The 20,513-nt window shown below is 48.4% G+C and overlaps 1 protein-coding gene across 1 annotated transcript in view; it reads left to right on the forward strand.

Annotated features, from left to right (window-relative positions):
- Positions 1-15,024, forward strand: part of DOT1L (DOT1 like histone lysine methyltransferase) — a 69,504-nt gene extending 54,480 nt beyond the window's left edge. Inside the window, exons 19-28 of the mRNA XM_062510117.1 lie at positions 381-506; positions 1,399-1,877; positions 2,105-2,234; positions 2,964-3,110; positions 4,371-4,497; positions 5,822-6,405; positions 7,990-8,195; positions 9,571-9,635; positions 10,525-11,484; positions 12,618-15,024. Of these exons, the coding sequence (XP_062366101.1) occupies positions 381-506; positions 1,399-1,877; positions 2,105-2,234; positions 2,964-3,110; positions 4,371-4,497; positions 5,822-6,405; positions 7,990-8,195; positions 9,571-9,635; positions 10,525-11,484; positions 12,618-13,177 (3,384 nt within the window). The 3' untranslated portion in view covers positions 13,178-15,024. The remainder of the gene's footprint in view (positions 1-380; positions 507-1,398; positions 1,878-2,104; positions 2,235-2,963; positions 3,111-4,370; positions 4,498-5,821; positions 6,406-7,989; positions 8,196-9,570; positions 9,636-10,524; positions 11,485-12,617) is intronic.
- The last annotated feature ends 5,489 nt before the right edge of the window (positions 15,025-20,513 follow it).

A 20,513-nucleotide genomic window follows, 5' to 3' on the forward strand; every position in this document is an offset into this window, starting at 1 on the left:
TCTCCTCCTGTCCCTGTTCCCTGGGAGCACAGCCCGACCCCCCTGGCTGTCCCCTCCTGTCAGGGAGTTGTGAAGAGCCACAAGGGCCCCTCTGAGCCTCCTTTTCTCCAGGCTGAGCTCCCTCAGGAGATAGATGAAGGGAATATCTGGATGTGGAAGCCGTGAGGGTGGGGGATTACACTATTTTAGAAAGAGCCAGGCCACCTCCTGCCACACTTCCCAGCACCAAACTGGGAGAACTTTTCAGTGGGCTAAAGGGTTCTTGCACATTCAGTGAAAAATTGCTGCTTCCAGCTGGGGCCCCAGGCAGTGTGCAGAGGTGAGAGCTGTGTTTTGACCTGTTTGTCTCTGTGTGTCCCTGTCCCTGTGTGTCCCTGCAGCTGAAGGCTCGGTGTGAAGAACTGAAGCTGGATTGGTCAACGCTGTCACTGGAGAACTTGCTGAAAGAGAAGCAGGCCTTGAAGAATCAGATTTCTGAGAAGCAAAAGCATTGTTTGGAACTTCAGGTAGAGTGCAAGAAACAAACGCAGGGTCACCAGTTTGGGCTAGCTCTTGGGCAATGGGCCAGTTATGGGTGTTAACACTAAACATGATGGGAAGGGATGAACCAGGTGCTGCTTTTTTGTTTATTTTTATTTTATTCCCACAGAGATTGAATTTTCTATTAGAGGATTTTAGTAAATAAGGGCGTGGTTAACTTGTAAAGGCAGTAGATACCATGATCTGATTCCTTGGTGATGCTGTGGAAGGAGGAATCATGGTTTATCATTACATATAATTAAAAATCACAAGCTGATGATTTTCATGTATGCTCTCATGTACTAGTTCAAGAATCACAGAATCCCAGACTGGTTTGGGTTGGAAGGGACCTTAAAGGTCACCCAGTTCCACCCCTGCCATGGCAGGGACACCTTCCACCAACCCAGGCTGCTTCAAGCCCCAGTGTCCAACCTGGCCTTGGACATTTCCAGGGATAGGGTGGGAATTATTTCCCCCAGAGTGACATTTCTCATAGTGACAAGGAATTAAACTCCTTTGTGTGAAGAGCTTTTCTTTCCCTGTGATAGTGCCTATTGCAGCCTTTTGCTGGATGCCTTGGCATAGAGTGACTGTGCAGTACTAAGTTACTCCACACTCTCTCTGTAAATTTGGGATATCTTCCTTTTGGTCTTAAGATATGAAATGTTCTTTCTCAGGGTCTCTGAGCCATTCCCTTCACCTGGGCCTTTTGGTCTTAAGCTTAGAGCAGAAATTTTTTCTCAAACTTTGGGTCCCTCGTTCTGCATTGTTCCCAGAAGCAGGGAAACTTTTACTTAGGAGAATTTGGAAGAAAAATTCCACAATATGGTAGAATTGTTAAGTGTAGTCTTTAATTTCTGTTTTCCTCTTCATTTAAAGATCAGCATCGTGGAACTTGAGAAGAGTCAGCGGCAGCAGGAGCTGCTGCAGCTCAAGTCCTACACGCCCTCGGAGGAGCCCCTGTCAGTGCAGCTGCACAGCAAAAGCCACCTGAGCCGTGACCCTGAGGCTGAGCACGGCAGGTTCCAGCTGGAGCTGGAGTGCTCCAAGTTCCCCATGCCCCACATCAATGGCATGAGCCCCGAGCTGTCCATGAACGGCCACGCCACCCCCTATGAGCTCCAGCATGCCTTCAGCCGGCCCTCGTCCAAGCAGAACACCCCCCAGTACCCCAACTGCCACCTGGACCAAGACATCGTGCCCTGCACCCCCAACCACAGCAGCAGGCAGAAGGCAGACAAGGTGACCAGCCTGTCCCTCCCAGATTACACCAGGTTCTCCCCTGCTAAAATCGCCCTGCGGAGACACTTGAATCAGGACCACGGGGTCAATGGAAAGGCAACAGCTAATGAGATACAGAGGTGAGAAGGATGGGCAAGGAGGGTAGTGGCTGGTGTTAATAGCACTGGGAATTTAGACTGTGGAAAGATTTTTTCAAAGTGGAGGTTTATCTGTTTTAAGAAGTTTTGTTTTGCAGAAATGAGTGATGAGAGCTAATGGGGTAAATAAGGTGGGGCAGTGCCTCGAGTATGGTACAGGAATTCCTTGTCACTGGCTTTTGTATCCTGACAATTGTGCATCTCTCTTCCAGAGCTGAGCATGTCAAAGAGAATGGCCTTACCTATCCAAGCCCTGGAATTGCAAATGGCATAAAGCTGAGTCCTCAGGAAACTCGGCCCTCCTCCCCCGCGGCCTTACCCAGTGCAGGAGAGAAGGTAAAGGATCTGCTGCTGCCCCTGGGGCAGCAAAGGGCAGGGTGGCCACACTGGGGAGTGAAGGAATGCTGTGTTCTGTGGCCAGCTTGGCATGGGAAATGACACAAAATACAGTGGGTGTGATGCAATAAATCAGAGCTGGTCAGAGGGAGAGGAAGATGTGCTCCTCTCTGAGCACCAGTAATGCAGTGGGACTGTTGCTAGATCTGGCATGTGTCTGCTTGAACTGGGAAAGGAGGCTCTTTCATAGTTATAAAAATAGAGTGGAAAATATGGTCCATGTAATTGGTGCAGCCATGGAGCATATTGGGGCTCACAGAGCAGCAGGTGCCCTGCAGTAGCAGGTTGCCATGGAAATGCATCTGGCTGCTACAGAGGCCCTCAAGATAAAAAATCTGACATCTGAGTGCTTTTCACAGAGCTGTAACCAAAACACAGGGAAATGAGTTTGCCTAAGGCTTTCTTTTCCTGATGCTTGGGGCCAGCAGTGGCTTTAATTTACACATTTCTGTGCTGTGGGATGCTGCTGTCCCAGGAGCCTGGTGCTGGTAACCAAGCTGCTCCATGCCTGCCCTGTCTGATGTACAGTCATTGCTCCTAGTCCTGTAATTCCTTAAAAAAAATGAGTGGGGGAGTGACACACACATAGAAATGAGCAGTTTTTCATTACCTTAAAAAACTTTTTCAATATCCTGTGTAAGAATTTTGCTTTCTCTTTTGATTTTACAGGTTTTGAGAGAGAAAACCTCTGTGAGTAATGGAGAAACTATCACCAGCCTCCCTATCAGTATTCCTCTGAGCACAGTGCAGCCCAATAAACTCCCTGTTAGTATCCCTCTGGCCAGCGTAGTCCTACCTAGCCGTGTTGAGAAGGTGGTGAGTAAGGGATTGTCAACACTTTCCATCCCTAACTAAAATCCCAGTGGGCAGGAATGGGGTGCTGTGCCCCAGGATCCTCCATGGGCTGCTAATCCTGGAGGTCTGATCCTCGGGGGAGGCTGCTGGGGGATGCATTCTCTTGGATCCTGGAGATTTTTCCTCTCCTTTCTCTGTGGGGTGGAGGGGGGTTCAGCCAGGAAGAAGGAGAGTAAAGTAAATGCTTCATGAGAGCCTAGTCTGGAATGTGTGTCTAGGTGAAAAGCCTGAGAGTTTGTGGCAGTGGAAGCAGAGGATTGCATGTGTCCATTTGTTCTTAGCCCTGCTTCCTGCAGGAACCTTGGAGAGAATTCTTCTGTCTCAGTCACCTCAAAGCTGCCTGTTCTCCTCACACGTGAGCTTGAACAGTCCCTTGGGGCTGTGATACCTCCCATGTGAGTGACTGCTCTGTAGCAGAGAGCTTCTGGGGCCATCTCTTTTTTGAGATATGACAAGCCCTTGCCTCTCTGAGTGGAGGAGTTCAAAAAGGCCTGGTCCAGTTTATCACACCAGTTTGTCACAGAAGTGCTACAGCAGAGAACTGAGAAGCTTTTGCTGCTTTTCCTGAGAGGTGTGAGTTAGAATCCATCCATGGCTTGTCTTTCAGTCCTTTATTGGGAAAGCTGGAGTTGGTTCACAGTATTGAATCAGTTGCATTTTTCCAGCTGAAGACCTCTGGCTTTAGCAACACCAGAGTCTGCCCAGCTTTGGGTGTCCTTAAGGCAGTGCCAGCCCTGGGTGACACCTCCCTGTTTGTTCAGGCTGCCCTTTCACAGGTGTTTTCCATGTTTTAGGAGAACATCCTCAGAGAATGTTCCAGAGAACATGGCCTGATGCACTTCATGCTCCCTTTGGGGTTGTGATGAGGAGCTTTGTGAGCACAGGCCTGGGAATAAGATACAACCATCAGTCTCCTCTCTGCTGCAGCAGTAGACTGAACCATTCCTGCTCCTGGCAGAGCTGGTCTGAATCTGAATATCTTGTGATGATGAGCCTCCCTCTCTGCATGGTGTCTGCTGTGTGTGTGAGATACTACTGCAATATAATTAATCACATTTTTGGCCCCTAATGTGCTGACCCATGATTTTCTCAAAACAAGCTGAATGTAGGGCATACAGGAAGTAGAGCCACTTCCCTAGACAGATGTACTAATGCATGTGAATTTGGTTTAAGCTGTAGATTTCTGATGCTGTGTCCTGAAATGCCTGTTTCTCTCCCCAGAGAAGCACACCCAGCCCAGTTCACCAGAGTAGAGACTCATCGACACTTGAAAAGCAGATTGGTGCTAGTTCTCATAATGGCATAAGCAATGCTGCTGGAAACAAGCCTCTGGCTTTGGCTACCTCAGGTAACAGCCTCACCTGTGCACAGCTGCTCCTGGGTTGGGGCAGCACCTGAACACACACGGCCGAGTTTTCCAAGCACTTCTTGCCAGGTCCTGCAGACACTGGAGTGCTGGATAACTGTGGGTGAGACCAGAAACATGATGCTCTGATGTGCCTCCAGTTTGGGTGCATCTGGCCCAAAGGGTTGGATTGATGTGCCTTTACTTGTAAATAAACTGCTTCTGAAAATTCTGTGGGGATCCAGAGATTCCCACAGATTCCCACAGATTTACAGTGTGGCAAACCTGCAGAGTGCTGCACAGCCATGTCCTGAGCTGGTGATCTGGCTCTGAAAGTTTTATTTTACAGGGTCTTTAAATAGCAGAACGAATTTTTTGGGGCAGGTTACGGAGGTGCCTCATGAGCACCTGTAAAGGTGCAAGAACCTGGGTGGGAAAAACTCAGATGGGAGAGGATGGGGATCCCTTTAGGTGCAGACATGGCTTGTGACTTACTCATCCATGGAAATCATGGTCTTTAGCTACTCTGGGAGTGTTGTGGACCAGGAAAAGTAGGTTCTACAGCTGATCTCTCACCAAAGAGTGCTTTTGTTCTTGGTGTTTACCACCCTGAGGGGCTTGGGTTGTTTCAGTATCTGTTTTGCAAAGGACTTGGCTGCATTTTTCTCTAAAGCCAATGAAGTATTTAAAAAAACCTTGTTGTAAACCAGTACCACGTTGTTCCCATCTGCCCTTTTCATTTAGAGAGCCCAGGCCATCCTAGAGCCCTAAACCCATTTATAATACCCCATGACAAACACTGAATTCCCTTCCCAGCACTCATCCCTTGTTGCATTTTTCTGCCACTATGTCTTTGAGGGTCCCCTGTCACTTCCTAAGTCACAGCCTTTTGTTGAATTTGGAGGAGGTGGGCTGTGTGGGTGGCAAAGTCCTTTTTATTTTGGGGAAGGGAAGGACTGAGTCCTGCCACCCCTTTCCTTGATGAAAAGAAGGAATAGAGGAGCCCTGATTTCAAAAGGGATAATAGTTCAAACAAAGCTTAAACTAGAATTCCATGTAAAACTGGGAGGAGCACGTGTTCTGTGGGATACCTCCATGTACCACTGAACAGGCAAGAGAGTAGTGGAAGTCCCTGACCCCCAGCTGGCACCTCAGCACCCAGAACCACGTTGTCACTGCCCCGTGGAAGAGCAGCCGTGTTTCCCACGTCAGGCCAGTGGCTGTTCTCCAGGCAGAGCTGGAATCCCTCCCGGCCCTCCCAGCCCTGTACTCGGTGACCTCTCCCTCGCTCAGCCCCAGCAATGATCTATACTTTCCCTCTCAACAGGTTTTTCTTACTCTTCTGGCTCCGTGGCAGTCAATGGAAATCTTACAAACAGCCCAGCCCATCTTAACCATAGTGTTGATCAGGCAGCTCTGGACGACTCCGGGAGTCTCTTTAACTCTGTAGGGTCTCGGAGTTCCACTCCACAACATCCTTTGCTAATGATGAGGAACTCTGGGCAGAACTCCCCTGCTCAGCAGCACTCGAGCCCCCGCTTAAGTGGCCCGGCCCAGAGCCTGGCAGGGGGACTGCAGGGTGCAGAGGCTCAGAAGATCTTTGCCGAAGGAACAAAGGGGGACCTGCAGTCTGATGCAGCGTTTTCAGACCCTGAGAACGAGGCCAAGAGGAGAATCATCTTTACAATCTCTCCTAATACAGGACATGTAAAACAATCCCCTTGCAGCAAGCACAGCCCAGTGGCCGGCCAGGCCCCGGCGCAGGACGGGAAGAAGCGGGGCCGGCGGAAGAGATCCTGCACTGGGAACCCCAGCGGGAACGGCGCCGTGTCCCCGAAACGAAAACCCCTGCCCTCGGTGGCTGGGCTCTTCACACAGCCCTCGGGCTCACCCCTCAATATCAACTCCATGGTAAGGAGCTGGTGCACAGCACAGTGTATACCTCCAAAAACATCTAATTGGTAAAGAAAAATCGTACATGAATATGAGGATTAAATATCAATATCGTTATCTAGATATAACCAATAATAATAATTATATAATATTGTTATAATACTTATATAAATATCATAGAATAGAATACAATATATCATGGAACAGAATACATTACAATATAATATATTATAGAATAGGATATCATAGAATAGAATACAATATAACATAGAATAGAATGTATCTAGTATATAGTATATAGTATATAGTATATAGTATATAGTATATAGTATATAGTATATAGTATATAGTATATAATATGATATGACATGATATGACATGATAATATAATATAATATAATATATAGTATAATATAGTATAATATAATATAGTATAATATATTTATAAAAGGAATATATAAAATATAATAAACTAACAATATATAATACATAATATAGTATAATTATATAATAATTATTAAAATGATGTATTATATAATATTTATTATATAATAATAAATTTATAACTATAGAATAGTAATATAATATGATGTAATATAATACATAGTGTATCCATAATATATATAAAATTAAAATATATATTAAATATAATAGCAAACTAACAATATAAAATTAAAAAAAATATCTTAAAATAACTTTATAATACTTATATCCCCAACCATCTATTCTATTAATATTAGAAATTAAATTCTACAGCTTTAGAACTAATTCCAAAAATTAAAAAAAAAGGTTATTATAAAAAATTATACTTAGTCCCCCACATCCTTCACACAAACTATTTTATCTACCATAAACAATAAAAAGACTCGTCTCTTTTTACTCTTAATTAATTTTTCTAACTAACTAAAAAATGATATATTTTTTTTCCTTTTTCTTAAAATTATTCAAACCTACTCTAAACTAAAACTGCTCCACAGGAGGAGCAGTGTTTGGGAAAGCTCTTGGAATTCGGGAGAGTTCCAGGCTGGAATTGCCACGAAGGCTCTTTGCAGCAATTCTCCTGCCTCTTGTTTTCACTAAGTTGGTGAACAGTGTGTGTGTAAGCAGAACGTCTTCAAAGAGCTCTTTGCTGTCAGAGCATTAAAAATTAAAAGTAATCTCCTCCCTCATGACAAAGAGCTTGTTTCTGCAGTGAAGTTGATTTTTAAAGCTGTAGATTCAATATTTTGAAAATAGTTTAAGCTAAGATTCACTAAACAGCAGAGGAGTGCCAGAAGCATATGGCATTCTTGCTAATGAAGCCAGCTAGAGAGTTGTGTGCATGTGATCCTGCAGTGTAGTTTGAGAAGAAAAGGTTTATCCCAGGTTGTCACTTCTGATTTCAAATATAAAATCAAAGAATGAAAATTAGCTGTTTTTCCAAGTTGCATTTAAGTTTTCACCCCGGGTTCTAATGTAGGAGGTGGAATGTAGCAGCAGCAGTGCTAAAAAAAGGAGCTGTTGGGTGTCCCAAAGCAAGTTAAACCTACATTAAAAATCCTTAACAAGATGCCTTTCCAGGGATACTCTCATCTGTAACTGCCTTCTTTCCTTCTCACCCAGGTCAATAACATTAACCAGCCCTTAGAAATAACAGCCATTTCCTCTCCTGAAAACTCCCTGAAGAACTCTCCTGTTCCTTACCAGGACAATGACCAGCCCCCAGTGCTGAAAAAGGAGAAGCCCCTCGTTCAGAGCAACGGAGTCCATTACTCCCCCCTGACATCGGATGACGAGCAGGGCTCTGAGGATGAGCACAATAGCAGCAGGTGAATGCACAGGCACAGTTTCAGGATGAGATTTCTCTCAGGGCTGATAACATTGATCTCAGCAGGAGGGGTGTGTTTAAACCTCTTTGTTCCCCTTGCTTGAAGGCCCATCCCATTATCCTAAATCCTTTCTGTGGCCTAAGCTGTGAACGGGGAAGGTATAAGGTATTCAGGCAGTGGAATGTGGGAACCTGCTGCTGTGTTTGCAAGGCTGGCAGGGTCTGGCCTTGGAGATAACTGGGGGAGAAATGACAGAAATGGAGGAGACTGAGGGGAGACTCCTCGGGGGCTGCAGCTCCTCCCGAGGGGAGGCAGAGGGGCAGGGGCTGAGCTCTGCTCTGGGACAGGGACAGGAGCCCAGCAAGGGCTGGAGCTGTGTCAGGGCTTGGGCTGGAGCTCAGGGAAAGGTTCTTCTTTCCCCCGAGGGTGCTGGGCACTGCCCAGGCTCCCCAGGGAATGGTCCCGGCCCCAAGGCTGCCAGAGCTCCAGGAGCGTTTGGACACCGCTCTCAGGGATGCTCAGGGTGGGATTGTTGGGGTGTCTGGGCAGGGACAGGGGCTGCACTGATGATCCCTGAGGGTCCCTTCCCACTCAGGATATTCCAGGATTCTGTAATTTTATTACTGTGTTGCTTTATAGAAGCACTGAGTTTATGTGTGATCTCTAAGGAGATCTGTCTCCTGCTCACTCTCAGTTTGAAACTTTGTTTAAAATTTTTCAGTTCCTGCCCTAAACTGTTGATGTGTTACTCTGGAAATTGATTATTTACCATGCTTTGCCTGCCTAGGGGGTGCAATATTGTTTTGTTTAAGATGCTGGAAAGCTGGAAAGCTGGAAAGGGCAGGGCTACATGGGATATTGGGAAGAAGTTTTCCCCTGGGAGGGTGGGCAGACCCTGGCACAGGTTGCCCAGAGCAGCTGTGGCTGCCCCTGGATCCCTGACAGTGCCGAAGGCCAGGCTGGACATTGGGGCTGGGAGCAGCCTGGGACAGTGGAAGGTGTCCCTACCCATGGCAGGGGTTGAATAAGATGTGCTTTAAGGTCCCTCCTAACCCACACTATCCTGTGGTTCTGTGAAAAATAAACACTACAGAAATGTGGTTTTACTTCTTGTTTTGAAAGAAAAACAGCAACAAAGTTCTCTGAATGTGCACTGATCCTGTCAAAGAGCAGTAATTCTGTAATAGCTCCTGCCTAAAATTTGTGGTGGTTTTTTTGATGCTTATAAGTTCCTTTAGTGACAAAAAACTGTGGGGCTGACTTGGATTTTATACTCTCTCATCTGATAAGACCTGATCCTGAGTATAGAATGGGAGGGTAAATGTGCAACAGAAGGTTTGCCCTAGGTGCTATAACCTTTTTATTTTCCCACTAGAATTGAGAGGAAAATTGCAACAATATCATTGGAAAGCAAATCTCCACAGAAGACTGTTGAAAATGGTATGTGTGAGAAATGGGAATTGTTTGTGATGGCTGGGGCTGGGAGTGGGCAAAGCAGTCAGACACTGGGAGGTTCCTGTCTGCTGCTGGATAAAGTGCCATTCTTAGTCATCATTAAGTCAGGTGGCTGCTAATTGCAAATTTTGGGTCACTTCTTTCTGTAGTCACAGGTCACCAAAGATCTGAGCAGTTTTTTCACTAGCTCAGGGTTTGAGGAGGGATCTGAAGTGCAAAGATAAGGGGAAAAAGCAGATCAGTGTTCTCAGACTTTTCCTCTAGCAGTTTAACACTGAGTGTTAAACTGAATTTTAAGGACTTTTAGGTGACTTCACAAATATTTCTGCCTTTGGTTCAGAAATAGAATTACAGAATGGTAAAAGGTGGGTGTTGAAGGATAAAAAAATGTGGGTGCTGCCCAGAGAAGGGTCTGGAGCACCAGGAGCAGTGGAGGGAGCTGGGGGGGCTCAGCCTGGAGAAAAGGAGTCCTCACTCTCTACAACATCCTGACAGGAGGGAGCAGCCAGGCTCTGCTCCCAGGGAACAAAGGGATGGGACAGGAAGAAATGGCATCAAACTGTGCCATGGAAGGTTTAGATTGGATATTGTGAGAATTTCTTCACTAAAAGGATTGTCAGGCATTGGAATAGGCTGCCCAGGGCACTGGTGGAGTCCCCATCCCTGGAAATATTCAAATAACCAATGGATGTGGCATTTGAGGACATGGTTGAATGATAATCATGGTGGTGGTACTGGTTGATGATTGGACTTGATGATCTTAAAGGTCTTTTCCAGCCTTAAGAGCTCTATGATTCTATAAATCCCCATTCTCAAGGGGCAGATTTAATGAATGCTGTTTATTGACATTTGTAAACCTTCCTCCCCCGACCAGGTGGCAGCTTATCAGGGAGGAAACAAGCACAAAGCAACGAGAACATGAACAGCAGCAAATGGAAATCGACTTTTTCACCGATATCTGACATCAACCTGACCAAAACCACAGACAGCCCCTTGCAGGCTGTGTCAGCTCTGAGCCAGAACTCCCTGTTTGCCTTCAGGCCGCCCTCCGAGGACGGGCTGCCCATGGACACCAAGGTCCCGGGACACCCCAGGAAGAGCCTGGCAGTGCCCTCGGATGGGCTGAGCCCTGGCACAAACCCCCCCAATGGCTTCACCTACAACGGGGGCCTGTCCTCCGAGCTGGGCCTGCACGGCTTCGTGGACAGCGCTGCTCTCCCACACAAAGCTGCGGATGGAACAGCTCCCAACTGCTCCCTGGGCTTCCCCTCGCAGCGAGCCAAGGACCTCGGGGTGTCAGACACGAACCTTTTCCTCAACAAGAGGCAGCTGGAAGGTCTGGGCACCAAGGGAGAAGAGCTGAGCCGGCCGGGGATGAAGGGCAAAGAGCTCAGCGAGCTGAGCGCCCGAGCTGGGGGGACTGCGGAGAAAAACTCTGTGCAGCACAACGGAAAGGTCGGCAAGGGAAGGGACCGAGATGTGGAGTTTAAAAACGGCCACAACCTTTTCATTTCTGCTGCTGTTTCGTCTGGTGGCCTTCTGAATGGTAAAAGCCTTTCTACTGCTGTTTCCTCAGCAGGGACCCCAGCGCCCTCGGTCCCGACGCACCATCCTTTCCTCAACACTCTGACCACTGGATCACAGTTCCCCCTCGGCCCCATGGCCTTGCAAGCAAACCTCAACTCGGTGACAAATTCCTCAGTATTGCAGTCCTTATTTAATTCAATGCCAGCTGCTGCCAGTCTGGTCCACGTGTCATCAGCTGCAACCAGACTGACTAATTCTCACACTATGGGGAACTTCTCTCCTGGGGTTACAGGTGGAACAGTTGGAGGTAGGCAGAACTCTTTCTCTGGTATAAGACAGGGCCTAAAGGAAAGTCTGACACTGCCTCTCCAGGGGTGAAACCCTTTCGTTTCTACAGGATGTGAAGCAGATCTGTCCCACATAACCAGTCTCCTCTCTCTCTCTCTCTCCCTCTCTCTCTCTCTCTCGGAATTGCTAGGATGATTTCAGTTCCCCACAGTGAAATCTCTTGAGCTTTGTCTGCTAGATGAGCTTGTTGTACCACCTTAATGAAACAATACACCCAGACTTTGTGATTGATATTGTTTGCTTGTTCAGATGTTGCTGTGTTGGAACCAACTTAGGTCTGCCTGCAGGTAACAGATTTGACTTGTCCTGGCACCATGTTAAGGATATCTAACTTGTCAACTTGAGTAAAGGTTGGGATTAGGATTTAGCATGATCCAGGAGGAGCAGAACATCAGAGGAGCTGGTGTTGGGAGTTCTGTAGCGTTCTGGCCCATGAATGGACACAAAGAGCATTTCTTGGCCAGGAAGGGCAATGCCATATGCACCTTGCACTTCTGGGATTCTGCACAGGCTTGGCTTCTGTGGCCCACACCGGGGACAAGCTGGCAGGACTAGAAGATAGGCTGAACCTGCCGTTTCTAAGTGTCCAGGGCAGTTTTTCTTACCTGTCCATAATCATTCAGGCACCATGTCGGGAAATCCTAACTCTCACATCTCTCAGCATGTAGATTTGCTGGAATTACAACTCCCCTCTGCTGCCCTGTAAGTAGGGGAGCAGGAGGGTGGGGAGGGAAGAGCAGCACTTTGAGTCTTCAGATAACCAACTCTAAAGACCACTTCTAATCTCATCAAAACTCTGCCCGTGTGGTATAGAACTGACAGTTCTTGGGTCTGACCATTTTTCCTCGTGGCATTTAGAGGTTGGCAGTAGGAAAGGTAAGTGGAATCTTTTGTACCTCCTGGCCTGCACCATTATCTCTTCATTGCTTGCTGCCTTCTCACACTGCATATTTTTGTATGGGGCTGTAACTATTATAATTTTGCTCTTTGTTTGTTTCTTTTTTTTTCTTTTTTTTTTGTTTTGTTTCTCTTGTCACTTGAGACTGTACAAAGCTCATCTGTTGAAGCTGAGTTTTTCTCTCCTGTTTGCAGGTATTTTTAACCATGCGGTGCCTTCTGCCTCCTCTCCTCATCAATTTGGAGCCAGTTTCAGCAGCAGTGCTGTCTCTAGCAGCACCGTGCTAAGCTTAAACCCTCTGCAGGCTGTTGCCAGCACCTCATCCTCATCCTTCCCACCCTCTTCCTCTAATTTAGTAACATCTAGTGAGACTAGAGCTGCTCAGCACCTCAACAGAGTGCCAGTGCAATCTGTGTTCCATCCCCCTCCTCCCCCTCCTAACGTGTCCTTGCCTCCCCCTCCTCCTTTACTCGCTTCTAACTCCGAGCCTGCTCTCCTGCAGAACCTGCCCTCCATCTCCCCCGGTGAGACGTTCCTGCCCTCCTCCTCTGCTCCTGTCCAGTCTAACTCCTCTTTGTCTATTAAACTGGCTTCTCTCCAGCACAAACCCTCCCGCCCCTCCTTTACAGTGCACCACCCGCCCCTGCCCCGCGTGCTCCCGCAGCCCAACGCCGCTGGCACGGCCGCTATGTGGGTGACCCTTGGCATGCAGCCTCCTTATGCTTCGCACCTTTCGGGGGTTAAGCCACGATAAAGAGCTTGCTTAGCTAACGGTTCTTGTTTTGTAAGGTAAGGCCAGACACAAAACCAGAGGAGTTTGCGTGCGAGATGCTCACTGACGCTTCTTCCTTTGCAGAGAGAGGTCGGGGCCAGGCTCTGTGAAACAGAAACCTCTGAAACGGGGAAAATGATCCCTAAAATGGGGGAGAGAAACCTCTGAAATGGGGAGAGAAATCTCTAAAATGCGGGGAGCAAATCACCTGATGGCAGAGAATGGAAAATGTTGGTGCTCTCTGTTCTGGGAGTCAGGATTTCTCGACAAGGAGTGCTCACAGGGGTAACTCTGCTCTGGCTCAGGGTTATGTTCCAGCTGAGATCTCTTCATAGAAAGAGAGTATTCTTTCTGGAGGTAGTAACAGGAGAAAATTTCTATTTTCCATGTGGTTTCATACAGCTGTTGGAAGTGGTGTTGCCCATCTGATCCCCTTCCCCTCCTGCACAGCCTGTTTATCCCAAACCAGTCCTTGTCCATAGCATTGAGGTGCTCCAAGGTACCTCTGTGGCTCCTTGTGACAACGTGGTAGTCAGTAAAAACTGCCAGTCAACAACACTCTAAATAGTCATAAATTTAAAAATCTCTAGCTTATAAGCTTCAGCTTTGCTTGGAGAGCAAATTCCCTAGGCCTGCAGTGCAGTCAGTGTCCCCTGCATCCCTGGAAACACAACCACAGGTAGCAGAGAAGGGCTGTGACTCCCCTGTCACTTCCCTGTGCTGGACTTTCTGCCAGGGCCAGCAGGAACAGTCTCAACAGATGTTTTATTTTTGCTCACAAGCCCTGGGAGCACAGGGAATGCAGAGGGGGAAGTGGGATCCACTCTCCACAAAGGCTGTAGGAGAGGACGGTTCTGGAGGCTGTATGCATTTTTCCTGAAGCAGGTATTTATTGAACTGTCTCTAGAGCTACTCCAGAATAAACTGTACCACCACAGAGCTGGGTACTGTGGTTCATGCAAACACTCTGTGGCAATCCTGCTGTACCAACTCGTGCTTGCCAAATACATCCAGCCCCGGAGCTGGCTCCGTGCTTTTCTTGTAGGTCTGTGATGTTGTTGCTCTACACTGGTACCAAAGCTACAAACGTGGTTGAACACACTTTGCTGCTTATAAAACTCGATTACAACATACCTGAGAGAGCCTCTGTGCATTGTGTGTAGTGTCTTCCTCATCAAATTCCTCCTCAGACACCACAAACCCCTGGTTAGGTTTTTGGGAGGCACGTAAGTATTGCCAGGAAAAGGAGGCTGAGGAAGGGCTTTGTGTGCCAGAAGAGAGGTGGGCCTGGAAAACCCCAAACAGAGAGAGAGTGGGGATGAAGGGAGATGGGGATGGTGAGGAGGGTCAGTTTGGGGTCTGTGTATGAGGGCACTGTAAGAGTCTGCTGGAATTACCTGGAACTGAGGCCATGCTGGACTAGGATCCATGAGGTGTGAGAGTCCCTGTCACTGAAAAATTCTGAAAATAGAGGCACAAAAGGGACTTGCAAGAAGAGTAGCTGGGTGTCAAAGCTGGGTTGTGGAGCACAGGAGCAGAGCTGATGGTCCCAGAGGTGGTTGTGATCCAAGCCCTGTGACTTGAATCCAGGTCAGGTATTTAACAGTGTCCTTGATTTCAGGAAGAACAGATATGTTCAGTCCTTGAGGAACCAGGACTGGAACCAGGAACTGGGGTTTAAAAGAACCTGCTTTGCTTCTCTTCTGTAGAACCAGGCTGGGAGAGCTGGGGGTGTTTACCTGGAGAAGGCTCCAGGGAGAGCTGAGAGCCCCTTGCAGGGCCTGAAGGGGCTCCAGGAGAGCTGGAGAGGGACTGGGGACAAGGGATGGAGGGACAGGACACAGGGAATGGCTTCCACTGCCACAGGGCAGGGCTGGATGGGATATTGGGAATTAGGAATTGTTCCCTGGGAGGGTGGGCAGGCCCTGGCACAGGGTGCCCAGAGCAGCTGTGGCTGCCCCTGGATCCCTGGCAGTGCCCAAGGCCAGGTTGGACATTGGGGCTTGGAGCAGCCTGGGACAGTGGAAGGTGTCCCTGCCATGGCAGGGGAGGGATGGGATGAGCTTTAGAGTCCCTTCCAACCCAAGCCTTTCTATTGTTCATAATGTCTGTCCCCCACAATTATAATAAAACTCAAAGCAGATTAACTTGTACTATAAAAATGTGAAGTACTTAGGGAGGAAATGCCTTCTTTTTCACTCTTCCTCTCACTTGATGTCAGTTCCATAGGACAGAATTCAACACAGTCACAACTTGAAAAACGACAGCATTTGCAGGGGCCACATGTCCCTTGGAATATCCATCCTTTCCTCTAACTGGGATTGGGTCAAGATTTGCTTCATCTGAGGAAGCTGAGGAGGTCTTGGAGCAATGTAGAAATGATTGACACATCTAACAACACAGCAGATTTTTGCCTTTTATTTAGATGAGTCTCTTCCTCTCCTCCTGTTGTGCAGGTAACTAGGATTTCTACCTCAACCCAATGTGACCTATGCAAGGACAACGTGGACCAACTTCACTCGGCTTCCACTGAAAGGTGCTCACCTGGCCTGTGCAGGGGTTTCTACTCTCTTACTACTGGACAAAATAAAAAAAAAAAAAACATAAAAAAGACCTAAACAACAGAGCAAACATTTACTGTGAATCTGAGTAAAAAAAAAAGGAAAAAAGGAAAAAAAAAGGCAAAAGAAATGCTTAAAGCTCCAGTTTGTATTGTTGATAGTTTAGATAAAGTATTTATCTTTTTTTAAAAAGGAAAACAATTTTGACTTATTTTATTCCACCTAGACTCATAAATACAAATTATTATTATTAAATTCTCTGAATACTAAAGGACTGGCACACCAGCAGAGATGTAAAAGAGCCTCCTCGGTGCTATTTTTTCCGTCAGAACTGTGCCTCTGGTTTGAATCCTTGGTGCTGATTTTGGGGGGTTGACCAATGCCAAACCCAGTTCTTAAAGGTCTGCAGATTATTTATTCCCCTGACTGTTCATATCCCAAAACCTGCTTGCTGACAGAGGAAGGAATTCTCCTCCCTGGGGTTTGGTCTGGACTGAGCCAGGCACTTCTGAACTGGGTGGGCTTTAATTGAGTTTGTGACTAACAAGGGCTCTGTGCTCCCTTCTAGAGCAGCCTGGGTGGGCACAGCCCATGCAGGCACAGTTGGAACAGGAGAAATAGAAAGTCCTGCCCCATCCCAACTAAGTCCCTGGGCCATTTGCAGTTGCTGGTGGCGCTCGGGTCACTGTGAATTTTGGTAGCTGGTCTGGTAACGCCTCTTGGGGCTGCCCTTGGTGTATGAACAGGGTGTGTTCAGCTGTGTGAACAGCTCACTGGTGCTGCTGCAGCCCTTTCCCCAGCCTTGCCAAGACAGAACATTGTGCTTCTGTCCTGCTGCAGGGTGCAGGGTTTGCTCAGCTTGTTGTTTTTTCGTTCCAAGCACGACATGTTTCCTTGGTAGGGTTTTGATACTTGACTCTGACGTGGCTTGGTCACGTACATGGATTGACAAGGTGCATTTTGCTTTTGTGTTCCTTTGCTTTTGAGTAGGTTCTTGAATTGTAGTTCACAAAAACACCCTGACCTGGCTGCCTGTGCTGCCACTGCCCCCCCTGGGGCAGGGACTTGTGTTGTGACTCAGTGTTGTGTGTGCAGGAAGGGCCGATTTTATAGAGCTGTGATGAAAACTTCTAAGTTTCCTATGCTTTATTTCCTTTATTTCTAGGTTGTTACAATGCGCAATGAACTTGTAAAAATTTATTTATTCAAGTGCACAAAGTGAGGAGGAGAAGGAGGGTCCATTTAAGTAGAAATCAGGCTGGTCTGAGTTCAGGCTGGGCTAAGCACCAATAAAGGAAACTATAGTAGAAAGGGGATTGCAACAGCAAAATGACTGGAAAAAAAATCACATTCAGGCTTTGGAAAACACCTCCCTGCTGACCTGGTGCTCAGAGGGGCAACACTGTCTTTAAATCCCTTCTAGTGCTCCCTGGTGAGTCTCCCACTGCAGCAATTGGGCACTGGCAGGAGCTCCATGGAGCATCCCGGGGTCACAAACAACTGTTCAGCTCCTGCCTCTGGGTTTGGAGGCAGTGAGGTCCCTGTGCCCTCCTGCTGCCTGGATCCAGCAGGGCTGGAAGTGTTTGGAGAGGGGGTGAGGAGCTGCAGCAGCTCCCACCCTCTTCAGGGTTCAGCTCTCTGTGCCTCATCCTGGGCAGTCTTAGGAGAGATTTAGGACCAAGTGCAGTTTTTTTGTTGATTCCTGACTGTCTTCCATGGGAGCCTTTGTGTGCAGACTCTGGGGTCTGGCTTTGCCTCCTTATCCTCTGGGAAGGGACTGAAAGCCCTGGGAGTTGGGGGCATTTTGGGATGTTTTCTGCTTTGTGTGTCCTGCTGAGGGACTGGCAGCACGAGGAAGACCTGGAAAAGGGCAGGAATGCTCGGGGAGAGAGGAACATCCAGTAGCTTCTCGTAGGAGCCAAACACAGTGTATGTCCTGGAATCCAGGAGCACAATGTAACCCAGATGTTTTGCAGCTGGGAGTTGGGCAGCTCCAGCTTCTTCCCCAGAACACAGCGGAGTTCTGGGGCCTCTGGAGACTGTAAATGAATGATTGCTGGAGGGGCAGCAGCCTTAATTAATTTCCTAATTACCTCTCCCCCATCGTTTATATCTCTGGTGAGAGAGAGAGAGGAGGAAATACAAGTAGAAGCTTTTCATCCCCCTGATTTTATCAGATCCTTCCCTGCAGAGGATATGGTGCCCATTGGGGCTCTTGTGCCTCCCTTCACCTCCAGCCACAGAGATCCAGGAAGAAAACTCAGCTGCCATTCCTTGTCCTGGCTTGGTTGGTGCCCAAGGCACTCACAGGATTTGTGCTGGAGAAGGAACCAACCCACAGATTCTATGGAACCCTCTGTGCTTCCCAGCACTGCTCGAGGCCTGGGTCACCTGTGTCACCCTGCTGGCACCTGACGCTCCCTGCGGGATGAGGAGAGACAGATCCTTGTGGGGATGATGCACTCTGCACCCAGGAGTTCTGGAGAGCCAGCCTGAGCTGTCAGAGAGCTCAGGGTGGCGTGGGCGCTGTGTCCTCAGAGTTGGACTCACTGATGTCTGAAAGATCTTTTCCAACCTGAACAATTCTGTGATTCCAGGACCTTTGGAGCCAAGGCCTAGGGTGAGGAGTTTGTCACCTGCTCTTTGGTGAGTGTTGTGGAAAAGCAAAGCCCGTCTGTCCCTCGGTGTCACCTCTGGTCACTGCTTTGGTGGCCAGCCAGTGTCCAAGGCAGGGCTGGCTCAGGAGCAGCCTTGGGAATGGGCAGCACAACCCCTGGAGCTCAGCACTCAGCTGTGACTGAGCCACTGCCAACCCCCCCAGGATTTCTGAGTCTGTGACTCTCCAGATGTCATCCAGGAAGGCCCAAGGGAACCAGACCCAGGAATGAATCTTTGGGATTCCTGGAAAGAGACCCAGTCTGCCTGAGCATCAGCTTCCCCTGCCTGTGCACCAGTGCCTGCCAGCACCCCCCTGCCTGCTGTTCCCACCCTGCCATTCCACACTGCTGGAATCCGGAGCTGCTCTGGCCTTGCCAGTATCTTCCCCCAGCCCAGGCCCTGCACTGTTCCTGCTCCTGGTAGCAATTCCCAGATTGTGCTTCCAGAGGGGGCCTGCTCAGCACTGAGGTGGGAAGCCAAGGGGACAGTTTGGGACTGGTGCCTCGGCACTGGCTGAGCTGGGAGATGTTTTTGCCAAGAGATTCCTGGTTTTGTCTTCCTGAGCTTTTATTGCTTTGCCATGATCTGGGGCAAAGCTCAACTTAAAATCATGGAATCACAGAACATCCTGAGTTGGAAGGGACCTGGATGCTGCTTGAGTCCAACTCCTGGCCAGTCTCTTACTGCTCTGTCTGCACATTGGGAAGAGCTTTCACCTGGAGCTGGTGGGATCTGATCCATGTGGACACACTGCTGGAACACTGAGCCAGAAGCTGAAACCTGATTGCAATAATTGAAGATCCTCTGGAGCAATCAAAGCCAAACAGTTCCAAAAAAGAGAATTTCTGCTGGTGCTGGGTCCAGTCATTCCAGGGCTGTCACACAATTCCCCCTCCTCCACGCCCCTGCTGCCAGCCAAGGACTCGCCAGGAAGCAAAAACACATCTTGGAACAAGTATGCTGCCAAAAAAATGGAACTTCCTGAGTGCTGTGCTGAGGAAAACTTGTCCCTGCTGCTAAATGTCAGCCTTGAGGAACAAGGCTTGCATGGGCTCTTCCTTTTTTGGGGATTTGCCACCTCTGGCTCGCCAGGCCCAGTCCCCTGGGACCCACACTGCTGGGAGGGCTCCAAAGGCACTGGACCTAAATTTGGGATTTGCTGCAGATGAGTCATTCAGCAGCAATTCTTCCATCAGCCAGGGGCGTGGGGACACCCAGCAGTTGGATTGCTGAGGGACAGAGTGGGAAAGCATTGCTGAGGATGTAGAGGCTGGATCTGAGCTGGTGCAAGGGATAATGGGGGTATCCCTCCATCACCTCTCAACTTGGTACAAACCTGCAGGAAGGTGTGGATCAGTCTGCACAACCAGGGAACATCTTCACCTCAGTTCAGTTGTGGATGCAGTGGGAGAGAGGAGGAGAAGCAGCTTTTTAGGGAAGCAGCAGGGAGTGCAGCACATCCTTACTGTCCCTGACATTCCAGGACAGAGCATCATCTCCAGCTCCTTTGATCAGCAGAATTTGTGTCTCCTCCACCAGACAGATCAGGAGTTCTTGTGCTTCCATCTCTTTTCCTTCCATCCTTCCTGTTGAGGACAGCACTTTATTTTCAGTGCAGGCTTTGTGCTCCCCCTGCTCTTGGCTGGGGTTTGGCTCTGGGCTCAGCCTGGCACGGGAAGTGCCGGGACTCACTGCTGGGATCAAGCTGAGTTTGGAGTCTGGGTCTGGGATCATACCCACAGTCCCTGAAGTCCTGCAGGCAGAAGGTGACATCATTTGGTCATGAATGGATTTACTCATCTCTTTTTGGATCCCGAGATTCCAAATCTCCAGGACTTGACCCTCCTTAGTGTGAAACTCGCCCAGCTCTGGGTCACACTCAGTTCAAGCGCTGAGTCACTTTCTTCTTTCTTTAGTCAAACTTAATCCTTGAGGAAGTCACTTGAGCAATTGTGGCCTGGCATTGGAGAGGTTTCCAGCCTGATCAACTCTTCCATCCCATCTGGAAACATCTCCTGCTGGAGCATTGCTCCAGAGCTGCTCGGGGCTGTGTCCCTGCCCTCACCCCACTGGGGACATGTTGTCTTCTGAGATGTGTG

This window comes from Cinclus cinclus, chromosome 28 (genome assembly GCF_963662255.1).
Source record: "Cinclus cinclus chromosome 28, bCinCin1.1, whole genome shotgun sequence".
In the NCBI taxonomy this organism is placed as follows: Eukaryota; Metazoa; Chordata; class Aves; order Passeriformes; family Cinclidae; genus Cinclus; species Cinclus cinclus.